We start from the raw sequence: 17311 nt of genomic DNA, 5'->3' as shown, positions 1-17311 counted from the left end.
TCCTGGGCCCTTACAATCCAGCTTCCGACCCCATCGCTCCACTGGCCCTGACTCTCCGGAGGTACTCAGGATCTCTTCGTTGCCTTTTCTCCATCCTCATTCCTCTTGACATCTCTGACCGTCATTCTCCTTCATACTGATACTCTCTTCTCTAGGTTCTCAAGACCCCTCCCCCTCTTCTCTGCCACCCCCCATTCCTTCTCAGTCTCCTGTACTGGATCCTCCTCCAGATAAGCCCCCTGACTCTAAGTGACCCCCAGGGTTTGGTCCTCTTCTCTCTCTATACCACTTCAGTGTTCTCATCAGCTCCCTGCATTTAAATTTCCATCTCTATGCTGATAACTTGGGCAGCTGGGTGGCTCAGTGGATAGAATGCTGGGCCTGGAGTCAGGACCAGCCCGGTTCAAATCTGACCTCAGATACTTTCTGGCTGTGTGACCCTGGTTAAGTGACAACCCTGTTCCCTCCTCTGTAAAATAAGATGGAGAAGGAAATGGCAAACCATCTTTCCCACGGGCTTGATAGTCAGACACAAGCGAACAACCAAGCTAACTCCAGTCCACCTCTCTGCTCACCTCCAATCTCGAATCTCCAGGTGCCTTTCAGACATCTCTAACTGGATGTCCACTCAATATGTCCAAAAGTGAATTCGTGGTCTTCCCCCCCAAGTACTGTCAAGGGCACCCCCCTCCTAGTCCCTCAGGCTCCCAACTGAGGAATCATCCTGGACTCCCCACTCATCCCCCATAGCCAAGCTGGTGTCTATAACCCCTTCTCTCCCGACAGTGCCCCTACCCCGGTGCAGGCCCTGCTCACCTCACACCTGGACTGCTGCAATAAATGGGGGCGGGGTCAACTGCCTGCCTCAAGTCTTCCCCCACTCCAGTCCATCCAGTCCATTCTGCTAAATCCCCTCCTCCCTCACCCCAATAAATTCCAGTGGCTCCCTATTGCCTCTGGCCTTCAAAGTTCTCCATAAAAGCCCCCTCGGGCCTTCCGCACCTTCTTACACCTTCCTCCCACTGCACTCTTCCATCCAGTGACATGGCCACCCACCTTCATCTCCTGGCTCTGAGCATGCTCTCTGGCCATCCCTGTGCCTTCACCAGCCCCTGTTTTAGTGCCTTCTGTTAATTATTTTCTATTCTCTAGGAAATTGTTTATTCCTGTATCTAGCTCGCTTTGTGTATCTTTGCATGTTGTTTTTCTCCTTAGATTGTGAGCTCCTTGGGGCAGCTAGGTGGCCCAGTGGATAGAGCACTGGCCTTGGAGTCAAGAGGACCTGAGTTCAAATCCGGCCTCAGACACTTAACACTTACTAGCTGTGTGACTCTGGGCAAGTCACTTAACCCCAATTGCCTCACCAAAAAAAAAAAAAAAGAATGAATGGGTTCTATCCATTCTACCCTCTTCCTGATTGCGAGCTCCTTTAGGGCAGGGACTGTGTCTTGCCTCTTTTTGTATGCCCAGTGCTTGGCACAGCACCTGACACATAGTAGGCACTTAATAAATGTTAACTGACTTGCTTGCTAACTGAAGCCTTTCCTGATTCTCCAATAGACCAAGTCCTCTCAACTCCTAGAATGGTCTCCTTTACTTAGAGGGGGAAATGTCAATCCTGGTCTTTCCTGGTAGAAGCAAAACTTCTTAAGGTCAGGAGCTATTCTGTCTTCCGTCTCCAAGGTCCTGCACAGTGCCTGGCACACAGTAGGTGCTTCATAAACGCTAAACTGAACTGGATGAGAAATGGCAGGCCGGAAGGCCTGTTTCTTTAAGAAATCCCAGCAGCACACCAAGAGCCATTCAAAAACCCAATTTAATAAGCTATACAGTAGGCACGTACAAAAAAACCAAACAATGTACAAGTCACCACAGGACCTTGGACTCAATGCAGAGGGCTCTCCCCGAGAGAGGGAGGCTCTGACATGTCGTCGCTAGAAAGCTCTTTTCCCATTGATTCTCTGAAATCTTGGCCTTTTCCAACAAAAATAACAAACCCCAAAACTTAGGCAAAGATTTGAGAGCTACTCAGATCCAACTTTTTTGTCTTTTTTCTCCCCCACCCCAAAAGGGGAGGTCACCCAACTGAATGGTACCAAGCCTCCAGCATCCATACCACACAGCCTTAACAATCATGTGATGACTCTGTGCTTCCCCAGCCCATTCCCTAATTACGAACACAGGACGTATCTGCCCCATCAGACATCCAATGGGGCAGCAAAGAGAAGCCGTGGCCATGTCGGGGGCACGCTCCCCATTGGACCAAGCCTAGGAGGGGCTGCCAAGGCCCCTCCAGGCCTGGTCACCGACTCTCCCCAGGCCTGGGCCCCCCCCAGGATCCCGGCTTTCCCATCACCACCGGAGGGGACCCCCCTCCGCCCCAGCTTCCTCCTCATCTTCCTCTTCTCGTGGCTCACTCCTGAAGGGCTTCACAGGCCACTTCATTCTGACCAGGGGCTCCACATGCTCCTGCAGACGATGGCGCTTCATGTGGGCATTTCGACTCTTAATCTTATCAAACACCCTAGAGAGAGAACGGGGAGAACGGCGTGTCCAAGAAGCTCAGAAGACAGAGTGGCCAAGGGCAAATGGGGCCTCCGGGGGGCAAAGAGGACAAATACCTCTCACACTCTCGGCAGGGAAACACGCCCTGGCTCTCCGCGCTTCCCGGCGGCTCGGGTGTCCTCTTAGGACCAATGGTTGGGCTGGAGGTGACACTGGCCTCTCTCTTGTAACTCTTAGTTTTGATCTTCAGCTCTGGAGTTGGCCGGTGACTGAGCCGGTCTCGAGGGCTGCAGGTCACCTGAAGAGAGGAGATGCTCAGGACCCCGCTACTGGGGAGCTCAGCCTCCAGACGCAAGACCCCTAGCAGAGGAAGCCCTACCGACTGCCCCAAAGGTGGCAAGAATGAGGCAAGGGGAGGGGTTTAAAAGTCAGGAAATCCCTTCCCTTCAGGCCCACCCACCCAGGGACAGTGGGGAGCCTCAGAGGCCCAACACCCCAGGGCTGAACTTGGGGCAGGTTTCCCAGAGCATCCTTCTACCTTTTCTTCTGTCCTTTCTACCTCATCCTGCTCTCTCTTGACCCTCTTTTCTAGCCCTGGGGCTCGGCCGCAGTCAAACTTTATCATTTTTTTCCAGATATAATAGTACTCAACACACTGGGCCACATTCTTTGTCTGAATCTAGTGAAAGAAAACAGAAGCAGGTCACAGGACATGCACAAGTGGCCTCGCAGCAGCCGATACTTCACTGACCAAAGGCTAGACCCCTGGTCCCACTAGGACCTTTCAAGCCCGTTATCTTCTCAGCCTTCCCAAGAGCCACAAATCCATCACTTCCCAGTACAGCAGGGGAGAATGAACAGTGTATTTGTAGCCATGTTTTACTGTCAAGCCACGTCCCCCTCTGTGACCCCATTTGGGGTTTTCTCGGCAGAGATACCGAGCACGGTCACCATTTCTTTCTCTTGCTCATTTACAGATGAGGAAACTGAGGTCAACAGGGTGAAGTGACTTGCCCAGGGTCACACAGCTAGGAAGTTTTGAACCCGGAAGAGTTCAGGCCCAACTCTAGGCTTGGCACTCTGTGTCCCATGTAGCCCAAAGAGGGAGGTTCAGATACCAGCTCTGCTACTTCCTCCCAGGGAAAACTGAGTTTGCTGAGGATTTCTGAGACCCCCCTTGCTCCCACCACCAACTACATTTCATGTTTCACTGGGAGCCATTCTCAGGCCTTCTTAATCCCAGTGCTTTCCCCAGGTCATTATTTCCTCTCTTTACTGTACCTGGCTTGTTTGTTGTTTCCACTATCAGACTGTAGCCCCTTGAAAGCAGGGAACTGTCTTTCGCCTCTTTTTGAATGTTCAGTGCTTAGCACAGTACAGGCACATAGTGGGCACTAATTAAATATTTATTTATTGACTGTCATTTCATTCGGAATTCTAAGAGGTGAATGAAGAGAAGAGGAAAGACCGGCTGCTGGTGGTACAATGGATAGAGCGCTGGGCCTGGAGTCAAGAAGACCTGAGTTCAAATCTGGCCTCAGACACTCAGCTGTGTAACCCTGGGCAAGTCACTTCACCAGTCTGCCTCAGTTTCCTCAACTGCAAAATGTGGATAATAACAGCAGGTGCCTGGCAGGGTTGCTGGGAGGGTGAAATGAGATCGTTGTGGGTTCTCTATAAAGAACAGTTGTTATTCGGCAGCCATGCAGGGCCCTCACCTGCTGCCTCCTGCACCATCCCCAGGTCCTCCTTCCCCTGACTGAGCTCTGCCTGTGCCTTCCTGCATCGCCAGCTAACAAGGGCATGGTCAGGCAGGGAGAACTGATTCCACAGTGGCCTGCCCTGAGGCCCATGTGACAAAGAGTCCTTACCGTCTTGTGGATCAGATAAAAGTCCTTCTTATGGGCGCAGAACGCCTTCTTAAACAGCCTCTTCTCCACAGGAGTCCAGATGTCTGAACCTGCCAAAGCCAGGCCTGTGACTCTCCCTTCGCAGCACCACGTCCCTAACCCACCTACTCTTTCTCCTCCCACCCACCCTCAGGACCATATCCCATGTGTATGCTGCCACATCTCCCAACCCCCACAGGGAGCTCTTTGAGGAATGGGGCCTAGACCCAAGAGAACACAAAGAGTTCTGGCAGAGCTGCCTCTTCAGCAGGGACCCCCGGCCCACCACCTGCCTGTGTAACGATAGTCAGCAAGAGGATGGGATGGAGCCTTCTGGGGTCCTCTGAGTAGCAGGGTCTCCAGAGCATCCTAGAAGCAAGGCAGGTCAGCTGAGGACGATCCCCCCACCCCGAGGTGGTGACAAGTTTCCCTTCAGACTTCTCTGAGCAGCTCCATCCGTAAGCCTCTGGTCACACCCCATTGGCTATTCTAGCTATCTGTAACCCCTCTCCCCACCCGAGGGCCTTGGGGTTGGGAACCACCACCCGCCACCAGCAAACTCGATGTCGGCCCTGTCACCCCGAGCCCTGGCGCTCAGTAGGGGCTTACAGTTCGTTCTCCTGGAGAACTCAACAGGCATTTCTTAAGCACCTCCTGGGTGCTTCCACAGCAAGGCATTATGCTAGGGACACAGACAAATGTGAAAACTGGCTCTGTGCTCAAGGAGTTTTAGACTCTACTGGAAGGGAGCCTGAACAGCAGGGACTGGGAAGTGCCCGAGGTAGGGAGCAGCATGTGGGCCAGAGGCACAATGTCCAGAGGATAGAGTCAAAGACAGGGCAAGCCTAGAGCCAGTGGGTAAAGGCAACTCTGTCCTGCCTCCTGCAGGCAATAGAGAGCTTGAAACATCTTGAGCAAGGGAATGGCAAGGTCACACTTGCACAGGCACGAGAAGGATGGATTTGAAGGAAGGAGGATTGAGGCAGGGCGACCTATCAGAGAGGAGGCTCATGGGGTGGTCCAGGGGACAGTGAGTAAGATGCCCGGACTAGTAGACTGGTCATAAGAGTGCAGAGAAGAAGGGAATGGATGAAGATCAAAACCAGCAAGGCTTGGCCCCTGAATGGCTGTGTGGTGAGGGAGAGGGCAAGAAGGGGAGCACTGGGCAGGTAATTGGTTCTGTTCTGGACATGCAGATGAAGACAGGAGCGCTTCCCTGAGCCCAGGCATGGTATTTTCTGTCCTTGTCGTGACACACACAGCATTAGGCCAAACCCAAGCCCAGAGGAGCCAAGGTGTGCTGCTTTTGGGGCTGGTCCCTGATCAGGGATCAGAGGGAGAGTCTAAGTGCCACTTCCATGCCTTTCTCAATGCTGGGGGTGGGAGGTGGGTGGAATGAAGGAGCTCTCTGCCTTGCCCAGGGCTCTTCTCCTCTCGCTCCCACACCGGTCGGCCCCTTACCCGGATGTCACCCTGGGCTTCATGCAGGCAGTGCAGGGCGAGTTCCAAATTGGTCCCCCCTCCCGGCATCACACTGGAGCAGGCCACGCTGCATAGTTCTGTCACTGTGGAAACAGGGGAAGTGGGAAGAGAGAATTCAAGAACACCAGATCACTTTATCAGAACCACAAAGCCCAGTGCCTGTCTTGCCTTGTCCCAGGCAGGTCCCTGGTCATCTCTCCTGGCAGCCTCCAGGGAGCCCAGATTAAGGAAAGGGAAGGGGACAAGAGTGAGGAGAGAGCACCCCTGCTTTTTGGACTCTAGCCACAGATTCCCATGGGTACCATGCCCAGGTAGGGGTAGGCTCCCAGTCGACTAGACATTTAAGTTGGGGATGGGGAGGGAAATGGGGAGACCCCTAGGTCTCAGGCACCTCTGTCTTGTGTATCTGGGTTGGTCATCACATCTCCCCATGGCTTCCACACCAGAGAAGCCCCATGCCGGTCACCTTCTGCCAGAGAACTCTCTCTGGGCTTTGGGATCTCTGCCTGAAACCGGCTCCCTATATTGATGTGTCTGAAATGGAACAGTGAACACACAGTAACCAGGGCGTAACTGGCAGACACAAAGCAGCCAGTGAAAGGGGGTGGCTCTGGGTCACACTCTCCTCACACTGACCACTGGCCAGGAGAGGGCCAGGTGGTCCACCACTGACAGCCACTGTCTACAGGGTCCAGGGACCACCCATGTGTGCATCTGCCTCCACCCCTCTGATCTCCTCACTCCACTGTCAAAAGCATCCCATGCCCATCCAGCCCCCAGGCTTCCTGCGTAAAGTCTGTGCTCCCTAGCCCACAACTCGGGGCTCCACACCGTGGCTCATACTTACCTTGCTGCCCTCACCTCCCTGCTTCCCTGTCTGTCCCCCTGACACACAAGCCAACTGGAAGCTACTCCAGGTTCCCTGGCCATGCCTCACTCTGTCATCTGAGGCTTTGCTTTGTCCCTCTTGATCCCCCCCATCCCTATAGGGAGAAGCCATCCTGCTGGGGTGGCACCTTTTTAACAGCACTTCTCACATCTTGGCTCATGCTGTTTATATCCCAATTACATCTTGTCCAGTAACCGCAAGCTCAGCAGGAGTGCTCTTCCTCATCTGGGTATGGGCCGCAGTGACAGACCTGACCCTGCGCTCTGGCTCACCGGGGGAGGTCGGGGGGCCAGCATCTCCCTCAAGATCTGACCACATTTCCCCATTCATTCCAATGGTCCCCTACGGCTCTTGGACAAAAGCCCTCTAGCACCTGACCCTACGCGCCCCACCCCAGCGGCCCCCCAGCTTCTGCAATTCTGCCAGCTGACCTCGCACCAGCCTGCCAAGTCCAGGCCTCTGTCCTGCCTGTCTCTGAGGCCTGCAGGGCAGCTCTTCCTCCATCGCCTCCATTCTAGGGACTCCCCCTCCTCCTTTGAGCAGCACCACCTTCTACATAAAGACTTCCAACTACGAGTGTCTCTCCCAAACAACCTTGCCTTCACTAGGCCCCATTTACTTATTCTGAACATCCTTATCGTCTGCACCTCCAGCAGCACCCAGCAGCATCTGACATCAGACACAGAGCACGATAAATGCTTGCAATTGGCTGGCCAACCCACCAGACAGTGCGGTCTGTCCACCTCAGCCTCGGCCAGTTGGGCGCCATCTGCCACTAACTGCCAGACACCTCCCTAAGGAGGGGCCGTGGCCTGGGAAGGGCCCCATCCGACACCCTGGGCCCAGGCCTTCTCCCAGCATCCCTCTTGTGTGGCGCAGCCAAGGATGGGAATAAGGTTCTCGACCCCTTGGACTTCCTCAAGTGCTGTTGTCATTCACTCTCACTTACGGCTCAATGCTGATCTTGGTGTCATCCTTGACCACAGCAATTCCAAAAGAGCCATCCACTTGGTCTAGAAGAGACGGGACCAAAGACATTAAAAGCAGGGTCTTCCCTGCCCTCGGCTCACACTTCTGGCCCTGTCTAAAGTCAGAGGCCAAATTTCATTTCCTCCTTTATAAAAGAGGGCTTGGCGCCTTTCCCAGCACTAGTTCTAGGCCCACAGGTCCCTTTTGACACAGACCTTCTGTGTTCCAAGGCCACTGGCAGCTTGATCAGACTCCAGTGCCACACGGCACCAGGAGCACATGCAGAGACAGGCCTCCACCGATCCCAGACCAGGGGCCACATACAGCAAGGGAGGGCAGCTCTGCTTCCACCTGCTCCTCACTCGTGGCTGCAGGAGGACCCTCTCACTCACCTAGCACAGCCCCGTAGATCCTATCGGGACCAGAGTGAGCGGATGTGGAGAAGAGAGTGTTGAAATACAATCCTGAGCCCTCCCGGATGGGGCTGAGCATTGGAGGAGGTGTATATGGAGAACACTGGAATAAACCCTTCAGGAGATGGTCCACCAGGAACACCGGGGAACGCAGGCAGCTCTGATAGCAGCCGCCAGGGCCTGGCTGGATCTCTCCAAAGAGGGAAGGTGGAGAAGTGATAAAGAATGCCTTGGGCTGGGAACGCTTTTTCCTTTTTCTGTGTTGGCTCGCTTCCCTAGCGTCTCTCTCTTCTCGGCCAGCTCGCTCATGTCCCTAGAGAATGAAGACATCGAGAGCCTCAAACGACCACCTGCAGTTAACAGAAGCTCATACTTCCATAGCATTTGAGGTTTAAATGTCCATTTTGCAGGGGAGGAAACTGAGGCTTAAGAGAGGGGGGTCACAGAGCCAGCTGGTGTCAGAGTGGGGATTACACAGCTCTTTGAGCTCTCTGCTATTCCAACCTGTCCCTGGGTTAACACACTACTCAAGGCAAGGTAGAACTCACACAATGGCCCATTGGCCCAGGTGACTGAGAAGAGGCCACACTGCAGTTGTGAACAGCCCGCTCCTGAGGGCTATGCCCAGGGAGGCTGGGGCAGGGCACAGGAACCTGGCTGCAGTGGTGGTGCTGTTTGAATTGAGAAATCATCGACTATCTCCTGCCGGAAGGACCCCCTGCTGTGGGGGGACGCATTGTGGGCCCACTCTCAAGGGTCACTTTTCCTGTATTTTCCTTTCCCCTCTGATAAGAGGAGGACAATCCCTCAATCTTACGCCATTTCTGGGTGAACGGGAGGACACTGTGAGCCCACCCACCTGGGACGGCTGCTCCTCCCCAGACGTGTGATGTGGCACATGAGAAATGTCTGAGGGTGGACTTGGAGGGAGCCAGAACAGCACCCACCTGGGCCAGGCTCCCTGGAGGTCGGCTCCCAGCTGGCACAGGGACAGACACAGGGTTCACCAAAGGTGCTACGGCGAGGTCTTCCAAAGGCCTCTTGGCTCCTGGTGGGCTCTGTCCATCCCCCTCTGGCCTTAGGACCAATCTCTGGGGTCTGCAATATTCTGTGCTATACACCTGAGCCCAAGAAATAAGATGTCTCTTTACACAGTAAGCCGGGCAGGAAAAGAAGGAGTATTCACATTCACGGCAAAAGCTCTTTCCTCCATTTGTGGCTTCATGAGACACCTTGGGATGACTCGTTTTCTAAGAGCACACATAGGTCCAAGCCTTGGTGCCAGCCCTGGGACAGGGTTCATGCTATAAAGTTGGGGCCCAGGGGTAGCTAGGTGGTGCAGTGGATGGAGCACTGGCCCTGGATTCAGGAGGACCTGGGTTCAAATCCAGCCTCAGACACTTGACACTTAATAGCTGTGTAACCCTGGGCAAGTCATTTAACCCTTACTGCAAAAGGAAAGAAGAAAGGGAGGGAGGGAGGGAGGGAAAAGAGAGAGAGAGAAAGAAAGTTGGGGCCCAAAGCCCCCAAACCCTAGTTCTAGCAGCCCCAGCACCACCCCCCCCCACACACACACAGTGAAACTGTGCTATCAGCCAGCATCTCTGGCCCTCTGAGGTCAATCCCGCCCTCCTTCCAGGATCGTTCTTGAGCCCAGAGTCTGGGCCAGTCTGGCAGCTGCCCCACAGCTAGGAAGCAGCCTCACTGGCAGCCACAGCCACGCTTCTACTTCCCCTTCACCTGTTGCTCCTGCCTCCCTCTCGGTGACGGCCACTGGTCACTGTGAAAACACATGTGGCTGCTCAGCCCCTTCTCAGTGTAAAACATCTGGCTGCAGTTCTTGCAGACGTAAGTGCTTCTGGGCTCTGTCCAGTCCGGAGAGACACCATTGAGCTGGTTACTAAGGGCAGAAATCACCAAGGAGTTGCCTATGGCCAAGACCTCCAAAGTGTGGTCAGGCCACAAGCTTTGGGAGTGACCCCAAGGGGGAGTTTAGAACCTGATGTTAGCTCTCCCTCTCTCTCTCTCTCTCCCTCCCTCCCTTCTTCTCTTTCTCCCTCAGACACTGACACACACAACAATTTTGTAGACATTGTGAATTTACTTAACCCTGGTGGGAGGGCAAGGCTAGTTTCAGCACAGGGCCCAGCATACCGGACATGCTGAATTGGACTGGCTTCCAGTTCTTGGCTTGCCAGGCCTGCCCCCTCCCCAATGAGGAAACACACTCCTAGCACACAAGGACCTGCTCCCCGGGCAGGCCAGAGGACTTCAGGCTTACCATGCAGTCACAAGGCTCTCCTCCCTCACTGGGTTGGGCAGCCTGTAGATATTTCCACCCTGCAGATTAGAGGAAGGCACCTCAATGAATGTCAGAAAAGAATCACAGCCAGAAAGCACAGGGGCATGTCAAGAGGAGCCAAGTATGAGGAGCAGGAAGGTTCGTTATCATTGGATGGCAGAGTGCTCATTCTGAGAGAGCACTTTATAGTTTGTACTAAAGCATCTTCCTCAACGTCCTAAGGTAGGGGAGCAAACATGAACATCCCCATTTGCCAGAGTAAGAAACTGAGGCTCAGAAATGGAATGACCTGAGGGACCAGGAACTGCATCCAGAGACACAATTTCCTCTTTCTGTCTCCCCACCGGGTATGAACTAAGAATGAAGAGTGCCCCTGTTTCCCCCGCCCCCGTTTTTGATGGTGTTTCTTAAAGGCATTAGGACAGAGGGAAGCAGAGCTAAGTCAGGAGCCCGAGGCCCTCATCCTGGTTCTGATGCTAACTGAATGGATAGTCCTGGGCTGGCCTCCTCTAAATCCCAAACAAAATCCCACCTCCTCCAAGGAGCTTTCCCTGCTAATCATTTCCTGCTGGCACTGTACAGAGCTTGCTTTGCACATGTTCCTTTGCATGTGGTTCTCCTCGCCGCCCCCCCCCCCTTGGTGAGCTCCTGGACTTTTGCCTCTCTCTACATCCCAAGCACTTAGCACAGTGCCTGTCACCTAGTGGGCCCTTAATAAATGTTGACTGAACTGAAGCTGCCCATCTCTGAGCCTCAGTTTCCTTTTCTGTAGGAGGATCACACAAATACTCTAAAGCTCCCAAGGGAATCCCCCATCCCACCTTAGAAAGTCCCACTTCTATGGAAGAAAAGTGCTGCCCCTCCCCAGCCCCCAGCCCGGGAGGCGGGAGGGAAGGCAACAAGTACTTGGATCCTGTTGAAGATGGTCAGCTTGGACTTCATGTCGCGTGTGGGCTCTGCCGAGGCCCCGGCTGAGGAGAAGGAGGCCATGGCCACCTGGCTGGGAGACGCGGCACAGCACGTGTCCATCTTCACTTTGTCCTTGCGGAAACCAGAGAAGCGCTGGGCTCTGGTGCTGCTGGAGAAGAGTCGATAGCCCATGTCTCTGGCGCAGGCCTGACTCTTGTCACCTTTGGGGGCCGAGGGGCCGCTGTTCTCGGGCTGCGACAGCTTCGAATGGAGCTGGCCCCCGGCTGGCTCTTCCACCCCCGACGGAGGCGGGCGAGGATGTGCTGGAGAAAAAGCATCCCCCAGACCTACGCTCCCTTTGGCTGACCGCAACTGCTTGGTCAGAGAAGCCTCTGGATTCCCACAAGGGTCCAGGGACGAGCCCAGGGAAGACAGAGCAGGGGCCGCTTTGGGCCCTCCCTTGGGGTCCCGCCTCGTGCTTCCAGGTGAAGACTCTCTTGGAAACAGGGCTGGGGTCTTTCTCCTGCGGGCCGGCGACCCCTCCGACTCGGGGTTCCCCGGGAGAGCATGGAATGAGTCAGCCCCTGGGGCCAGAGGCTGCTGCCACACACCCTGCAGTGGCTTCAGCAAAGCCTGCTTGGTCTCTGGGAGTGGGAGCTGAGAGGGAGCAGCCGCTACCTGGGTGTGGGAGAAGATCCGCTGGGACTTGGTGATCATTTGAAACACCTGCATCTGCTCGTGGCTCACCAGGGACTCCTGGGACTTGAGAAAGAGCTGCCTGAAGAGCGGGGTGCTCTCAGGGGGGAGCCCGCCTGGTTTCTGCACATCCTGCAGGCCCAGCTCCCCAGGGCTCTGCCAAGGGAAGGGCTCACAGTCATACTTGTTCCTCTGGGCGGGCCAGGAGCTGTCCTCCCCACCGGCAAACCTGGCATCACTCAGGGTGTCCCCAGGCGCCTTCAGAAGTGTGGGAGGAAAAGAAAGCACGTCCTCTGAGCCAGCACCTGCTGGAGCTGCCAAGGGGTCCAGCAGAGGGGACACGGGCCCAGGCCCAGGCCCTGGCTCGGAGCCGTCCCGGGCAGGGACCGCAGCCGGCTTATGGACAACGTAGACGCTGTTCCCTTTGCTCTTGGGGCAGCCAGGCAGGTTCCTGACCCACTGGAAGTTGTGACTCGATGGCTGGGAGCTTGCTGGCACTGCCTGGCTTCGGAAGAGAGGCAAGCAAGGCAAGGTCCCGCCATCGGCCCAACTCTCCAGCCCAGCTGACGGGAGCGGAAGAAAAGGCAGTTCTGAATCAGCTGGGTCGGAGGCTCCATTCTCTCCCCCGGGGGCCATGGCTGCCAGATTCCCGGAATGGATAACTGTGAACATGTCAGAGGGGGCCGGATCCTTTCTTGGGGGACGAGGCTCCTCAGGGGGCTCAACGCCCAGGGCTCCCGTAGGTGCCAGAGCACTGGCAGAAGCACAGGAGACAGAACCTGCACTGGCAGGACAGGGGCACAGTGGGCCCCTCCCCTCAACATCTGGTGCCCCCGCAGTGGCAGGCCCAGGGGAAGGGAGCTTCTGGTGGACAATGCTGCTCACAATGCACCGAAGGAGGTCTCGGTTGGGCAGGAGGGAGCTGGGAGAGCGGGCCTCAGAGGGCACCAGGTTTCGGAGACTGCTGGGCCCAGCCTGGCTGGCTGCTTCGTGGGCATGGGGGGAGTCCCCACAGGATTCCTCTTCTGGGGGGGCCTCCTTCAGGATACACAGGCCATGCTGCACCTCATAGTGTCGGCGCAGGGAACGGTAATCACAGTAGCTCTTGCTGCAGCCCTGCTCAATGCACACAAAGGGTTTGGTTTTCTGATGGGTGAGCATGTGTCCAGTCCTGGAGCCAGAACACAAAAAGGAGAATCAGTGAGACAGCTGGGACAAAATGACTTTTGTCCCCCTAGAGAAAGGGATAGATCTCCAAGTCTTAAGTGTCTGCCTTCCCACTCAGGCAGCAAGCTTCCCTACCAAAGTGCTCTGTAGCGAGCCACTTCTGAGCCACCCCATGGGCACACCAGCTAGCTGACCCCAATCTGTGCAGCACACACATAATTGTGGGCAACACTTTACTAAGGATGTTTCCAAAGAGTCCCACCAGAGGACACAAAACAGCCACGAAGACTTGTGTAAGACAAGTGTGTGAGAGGGGCCTGCCTGCACTCACAACTGGGCCCTGGGCACGAGTGGCCTGACTCATGGTTATCAAGGCCATCCCACTCCCCGGCCCTCGCTCTGCCCAGCCCTAGGAAGTCTTGTCTCCCTCTTCACTGGGCTGGGAAGATGTGGCACCACCACATCCACCAAGAACACAAGATTCCCTTGGGGAAAGCTCACATATCACGCACAATGGGAAGAGCCCATTTTTCTGACTCCATGGGGAGGCCCAGTGACCAGGCCCTGCCACTCCTTACATGGTCACTCTCTTCCTAGCTTCAACAGGGGAGCCTCAAATGTAAGCAGGCCTGTTCTCTCCCTCAAGGCCTACACGACAGGCATTTCTGGTACCCCGGGCACTTCCCTCCCCTCCTCAAAGTTCTGGTGGCACTGTATCTGGACCCCTCTTTTTACTGTATCTCACTCACTTCTCATGGTGAGTAGTGTACCCGTCCTCCCCTCAGTGGACCACAGGCCACGTGGCACAGAGCTGACCAGCCAAGTCGACATCCCCAGAGCCTAGAAGAGGCCCCACTACCAGCTTGTTGAATTGAACTTTCAGGCCTTGGGAGCCAAATGAAGTGAGAGAGACTCTGTTCAAAGGCCTTACATATTCTGCTCTTGGAGAGCCTGAGCAAAAGCTACACAAGTGATCTAGGACAAAAGGCCGTGGCCTTGGACAGCATCCAGAGATGGATGGCTCTGGAGAAGGAGGAGAGACAGGCAGACCCTGGAAGAAGACCCCGCCCTCCCCTGCTCCCACCCACCATCCCTCCAAAAAGTGCTGGGCCTCGCCAGACTCCCACATACAGGTGGTCCTGGCGCTTAAATGCCTTGCTGCAGATTTTGCAGACGTGTTTCCTCTCCTGGCTGTGAGTCAGGTAGTGTTTGCTAAGGGAGCTGGCGCTGCTGAACACCTTTCCACAGAGGCTGCAATCCAGGAACGGGTTCTGGGGGGAGCTGTGCTGACGCTTGCCTTTCCTGGCGCTGCCCGAGCTGGCCCTGCCTCCTTCGTCCGCCTCTTTAGATGCCTTAAGAACGCCCAGCCCCAGGTCTAAAGGGAGGGAGAAAGCGAGTTACAGACATGGGGGGAGGGAAGGGAGCCAGAGCTGGGCAAGAGCCCTTGTAAGAGGGCTCCGCTCTGGCTCTACTGCTGGTTCACAAGCGCTGGCAAGCAGCCCCAGGCAAGCAAGCCTCAGTCTCCCTGTCTGCAAAACAAGGAGCTCAAACACCATGATTTGTAAGGGCTCTCTCTAATCGAGGCTGAATGATTCTTTGGCCTCATCCTGAACAGCTTCTCCCGTTCCTCAACCTAATGAGTTAAGTGACTGGGTTTGGCCAGGCCAGAATTGCATAAGGCCAGCACTACTGCCTGTTGTTTTGTTTTGTTTTTGCGAGGCAATGAGGGTTAAGTGACTTGCCCAGGGTCACATAGCCAGCAAGTGTCAGGTGTCTAAAGCCGGATTTGAACTCAGGTCCTCCTGAATTCAAGGCCGGTGCTTTATCCACTGTGCCACCTAGCTGCCCCCACAACTGCCTGTTTTGCTTCTGGACACCCACAGAGCCATGTGACTGACTACGTACACATCAGTCCAAGCTGCCTTATGGCACCCGGCTCCCCAAAGACATGCTCACAAGTAACACAGACACACACAAAAACTCTCTTTCTCTCCCCCTTCCTCCTTTCCTCCCTCTCTCCCTCCCTTTACTTAGGCCAAATTCAATTCTGTTGAAGACCCCATCTTAGGGGGGTAACCTAATGAAGGTGTGATAAGCACGCCAGTCTGTTGGCTCGGCCTGGGTAGATTTCTGGAGGGTGTTTCAGATTTTCTGCCTATGGAAAACCAGCCAGAGAAGGGGACGCAGATTGAAGCCCCCAATTGCTGTTATGTTCCTCTGAGCCTACTTTCCTTCAACTTTCTCTGAAGATAAAACATTTCTCTCTTCGCTGTGAAGGCCTAACTGCTGAGAGTGAAATATACAAGTAGGCATGTCCCTTCTTGCCAAAGACCTCAGTCTCCTCGTCTATAAAATGAATGGATTCCATCGGCTGATTTCTAGGGAGCCTTCTAGCCCTAGAGTCAGGGTCCTCTAAGTACGTGTCATGGTTGGCAATGAATGAGTTCTATGAACTTTCTCTATTCAAGCAAGGCATCTGGACTTCTCTAGAGACACCAGTTGCAAACTTTTTTTTTTTCCAAACTGAGGGTATTCAGAAGCAACCTCTTCAGAGAAAAACAGATTAAGTAATTCTTAGTTTGATGCATTCAGATTTTCAATCCAATTTCCAAAGAAATCACTAAGTGGGTTCAATCAAATAATGGATGTATTCTTTGGCAGCAGCTAGCAGGTGAACCAGGTTATTATTTAAGCTACATGATTTTAAAATGTCCTCCTTTAAAATGCAAAAGAGAAGGACTTTGTTTGGCCTGAACAACAGACTGCATAAAAATGAGTTTTCAGTCTGATGGAATGGGGACAATTTTTCACCTCCCAGAGGTGACTGGACGCCCTACCCCCACCCCAGCCTTGGTACTTCCACAGGACCAGAGGCCCCCCTCGACCTCTCTCAGGCTCACCCTGTAAGGAAGGCTGTGAGTCAGAGTCAGCATACTCCTCCAATAGCTTTGCTGAGTCTCCCTCCTTCCCTGAATACAAGGAGAGGGCATCAAGATTGTCCTCCAGGGCTTCGTTGGCCATATCTGGTGTTGGGAGGCCAGGGTCCAGGTCTAAGCTGCTCAAACCAGCATAGAGCAGGTCTCTTGTGTTGGGGCACAGATCCCGATTGAGGGTGTCACTGCAATTAAGTCCCTGGCTTTCCGAAAATCCAGGAAGATGCATTTCTGACTGAAGGGCACCATCATCCCCAAGGCTGTACTGGTCCATGGTGTTCCACTGCCGCGTCTTGGCCAAAAGCTGTTCTCTGATCTCCCACAAGCTGACCGAGGTGAGATTTGAAGGTGGGCGGAAACTAGTCTTGAGGCCCAATTCAAATCCTAAGGGCAAACAAGGGGCAGACAAAGCTATGAGAAACCCCACAAAGTATCCACTAGCTTCTGCTGATGGCACTGTCACCCCTCTGATCATGAGCCTTGCAGTCATGTTTGACTCCTCCCCTCCCTCATCCCACAAATCCCATCCATTAGGGACTCCTGGCGTTGCATCCTCTTCAAGCTCTCTCCAAACTCCATCTTCTTATCAGAACCCCCACTGTATGCACTTTACCTTCTAGCTAAATTAAACTACTCCATGCCCAACCTTGTCCCATCCTGCCTCTCTCTCCTCCTCCAGGCGGTTGGCTCATGCCCACTATCTCCCGTTGTTCAAATCTCTTCTTTCCTTCACTTCAACCCCTCCCCCAAAGAAGAGGAAATGAAAACAACCTTCCTCTCCCCCAGTGTGTCATGACATTCTGCCTGGACCTCTCTCATTTGGGAAGCTGTTAGCCTAGTGCCTACTACTTAACAGGGACTTAATAAAGACTTAGTCCCTCCCTTATCTCCTCAACATCCCAGCAGTTCATGCCCACCTTCCCTCCCACTAGATTACACCAGATGACCCTGGAAAACAAGGTCTGGGTCCCATTTTTCATTGTGTCCCTACAGAACCTCTTTAGTGAATGAATAAATGAATGGATGAGGGGTCCAGCCCGTCACCTACAAACAGGTCTCACGTTCACAGAGGAGACAACTGAGTTTCACAAGACATTATAGATGGAAGAGGCCTAAGAGGTAGATAGCCTAGTTCAGTCCCCCCTATTCTATGGAGA

General features: G+C 54.3%; 1 protein-coding gene across 1 annotated transcript; it reads right to left on the bottom strand.

The window, feature by feature from the left end:
* Positions 1 to 2352: 2352 nt before the first annotated feature.
* Positions 2353 to 16428, bottom strand: ZNF541 (zinc finger protein 541). The gene is made up of 15 exons (XM_043997783.1): positions 16122 to 16428; positions 14353 to 14596; positions 11356 to 13225; positions 10429 to 10487; positions 9888 to 10047; positions 9095 to 9268; positions 8127 to 8460; positions 7715 to 7778; positions 6268 to 6410; positions 5856 to 5959; positions 4688 to 4763; positions 4377 to 4465; positions 3044 to 3184; positions 2622 to 2803; positions 2353 to 2524 (listed from the first exon to the last, which is right to left on the bottom strand). Exons 1-15 carry the CDS (start codon positions 16426 to 16428, stop codon positions 2353 to 2355), a joined length of 4119 nt encoding a protein of 1372 aa, XP_043853718.1.
* Positions 16429 to 17311: the final 883 nt, after the last annotated feature.

Source organism: Dromiciops gliroides, chromosome 3, assembly GCF_019393635.1.
Source record: "Dromiciops gliroides isolate mDroGli1 chromosome 3, mDroGli1.pri, whole genome shotgun sequence".
NCBI lineage: Eukaryota > Metazoa > Chordata > Mammalia > Microbiotheria > Microbiotheriidae > Dromiciops > Dromiciops gliroides.
The sequence above is the reverse complement of the archived record's forward strand: the minus strand, read 5'-3'. Positions and strand labels throughout refer to the sequence as shown.